This window comes from Mesitornis unicolor, unplaced genomic scaffold (assembly GCF_000695765.1).
Source record: "Mesitornis unicolor isolate BGI_N332 unplaced genomic scaffold, ASM69576v1 scaffold29086, whole genome shotgun sequence".
NCBI classification, from domain to species: domain Eukaryota; kingdom Metazoa; phylum Chordata; class Aves; order Mesitornithiformes; family Mesitornithidae; genus Mesitornis; species Mesitornis unicolor.
In genome coordinates this window covers 1-1,781 of record NW_010193485.1, presented here as the reverse complement: position 1 = coordinate 1,781, position 1,781 = coordinate 1, and the positions used below count along the sequence as shown (strand labels likewise).

Below are 1,781 nucleotides of genomic sequence, written 5' to 3'. Positions count from 1 at the left end.
AGCCACTGTGATGATGAGGGGACTGGAGCATCTCCCATAAGACGAAAGCCTGGGAGAGTTGGGTTTGTTTAGCCTGGAGGAGACTGACGGGGGATCTCACTAATGCTTATGAATATCTAAAGGACAGGGGTCAGGAGTATATGACCAGTCTCTTCTCGGTTGTGCCTTGCAACAGAACAAGGGGCAGTGGTCTCAAACTGGAACACAGGACGTTCAACTTAAACTTAAGGAAATACTTCTTTACCATGAGGGTAACAGAGCCCTGGAACAGGCTGCCCAGAGAGGTTGTGGAGTCTCCTTCTCTGGAGACATTCAAAACCCACCTGGACAAGTTCCTGTGTGATCTTCTTTGGGTGATCCTGCTCCAGCAGGGGGGTTGGACTAGATGATCTCCAGAGGTCCCTTCCAACCCCTACCATCCTGTGATCCTGTGGGACAGAGGCAGCTCAGGAACAGGGCACAGCAGTGGCCACACAGAGAGCTAAGGGCTGTATGGGGTGGGAGGGTGGTGCAGTATGGAACCTGGGGGGCAATAGGTTTGGGCAGCAAGGGAATGGGGCAGCCACAGCTGGTGGCAGAAGTGGGGGCTGGGGAGCAGCAGTCCCACCATGGGCTGAACACAGCCAAACTTGACCCATGGGAAAAGCACCCCAAGGCCCCGTGCAGAAAAAGCAGCAGAAACGTAGCAGCAGTGGTGTAGTGAACACTTTATTGGCCTCCAGCATCACTCCTGTGCTGTGACCCGCGGCAGGTTTACGTAGCTTTTCATGGGTGGGAGAGGCTTGATCTTGCGCCCAGCCCAGCCACCCTTGCGATGCCACAAGCCTGTGTGCGGGCGTTTGCCCAGCCAGCGGTTCCGGCCTGCCTTCCCGATCACCCGCTTGTTGTGGTCAACGTTGGACACACGGCCCACTGTGGCCACACAGGTCTCCAGCACCTAGGGGACAAAGAAGAGCTGCAGGCCTCCCTGGGGGGACACAGCTGGGACAGGGATGGAACACTGGTGGGGACAGCGTGGCTCCTCTACCTGCATGTGCCTCTTGGAGGGCAGCTGTACGATGGCCGTCCCATTCACCTTCCTCAGCAGCACTCCACAAGTCCCTGCAGCAGGCAAGAGGAGAGGAGGCAGATGCCCTCAGCAGCAGGACAAAGTATCCCACCCTGCAGTAAGCACACCTCCACATTAGGAACTCCCCGAAGCCCCCGCCATTGCCCTTTGTGCAGCACAGCTTCCTGAAGACAGGACCTCAAGGTATCACCAGGAAGCAACAGGACCGAGCTGTCCTAGCCTCTCTGTAGGGCTGCTTTTCACCCTGACATGTGATGAAGGGAGGACAGCCACTCCCTGTCACTGGCCACCCACAGCAGTGCCCCTCTGCCCTCCTCTCCATCTGCACAAAGCCAAACCTGGCTACAGACAGCGGGACCCTGCCTAGGGACGCACCGGCTGCCCGGATGTACTGCGCTCCCTTCCCGGGGTGGCTCTCCAGGTTGCAGATCAGCGTACCCACAGGCAGAGCCCCCAGCGGGTAGGCATCCCCTTCCTTGGCCAACACTGGAAGAGAGAAGCTGATGAGTTGGGCAAGGCACAGCTGACGAGCCCCCAGCAGGGCCAGCACGGTCGCCCCCAGCCCTGTCACACCCCTGCCATCCTGCCGATGTGAGAAGAGTTCATGATGACGTCCCCCTGCTCCATGTTCTCCGTGGCGATGATCCAGCGCTTCCGGTTGCCGCCGGCCACCAGGGCAATGTCAGCCGACCTGCACGGGGAACCCACGGTG

The 1,781-nt window shown here is 58.9% G+C and overlaps 1 protein-coding gene across 1 annotated transcript; it reads right to left on the bottom strand.

Moving 5' to 3' along the window:
• Window positions 1-724: 724 nt before the first annotated feature.
• On the bottom strand, window positions 725-1,762 carry MRPL2 (mitochondrial ribosomal protein L2; the record flags this gene model as incomplete). Its single annotated transcript, XM_010187475.1, has 4 exons — window positions 725-937; window positions 1,028-1,101; window positions 1,445-1,569; window positions 1,641-1,762. Coding segments are annotated over 4 exons (534 nt in total), but the record flags the coding sequence as incomplete, so codon positions are not given.
• Between the last annotated feature and the right edge of the window lie 19 nt (window positions 1,763-1,781).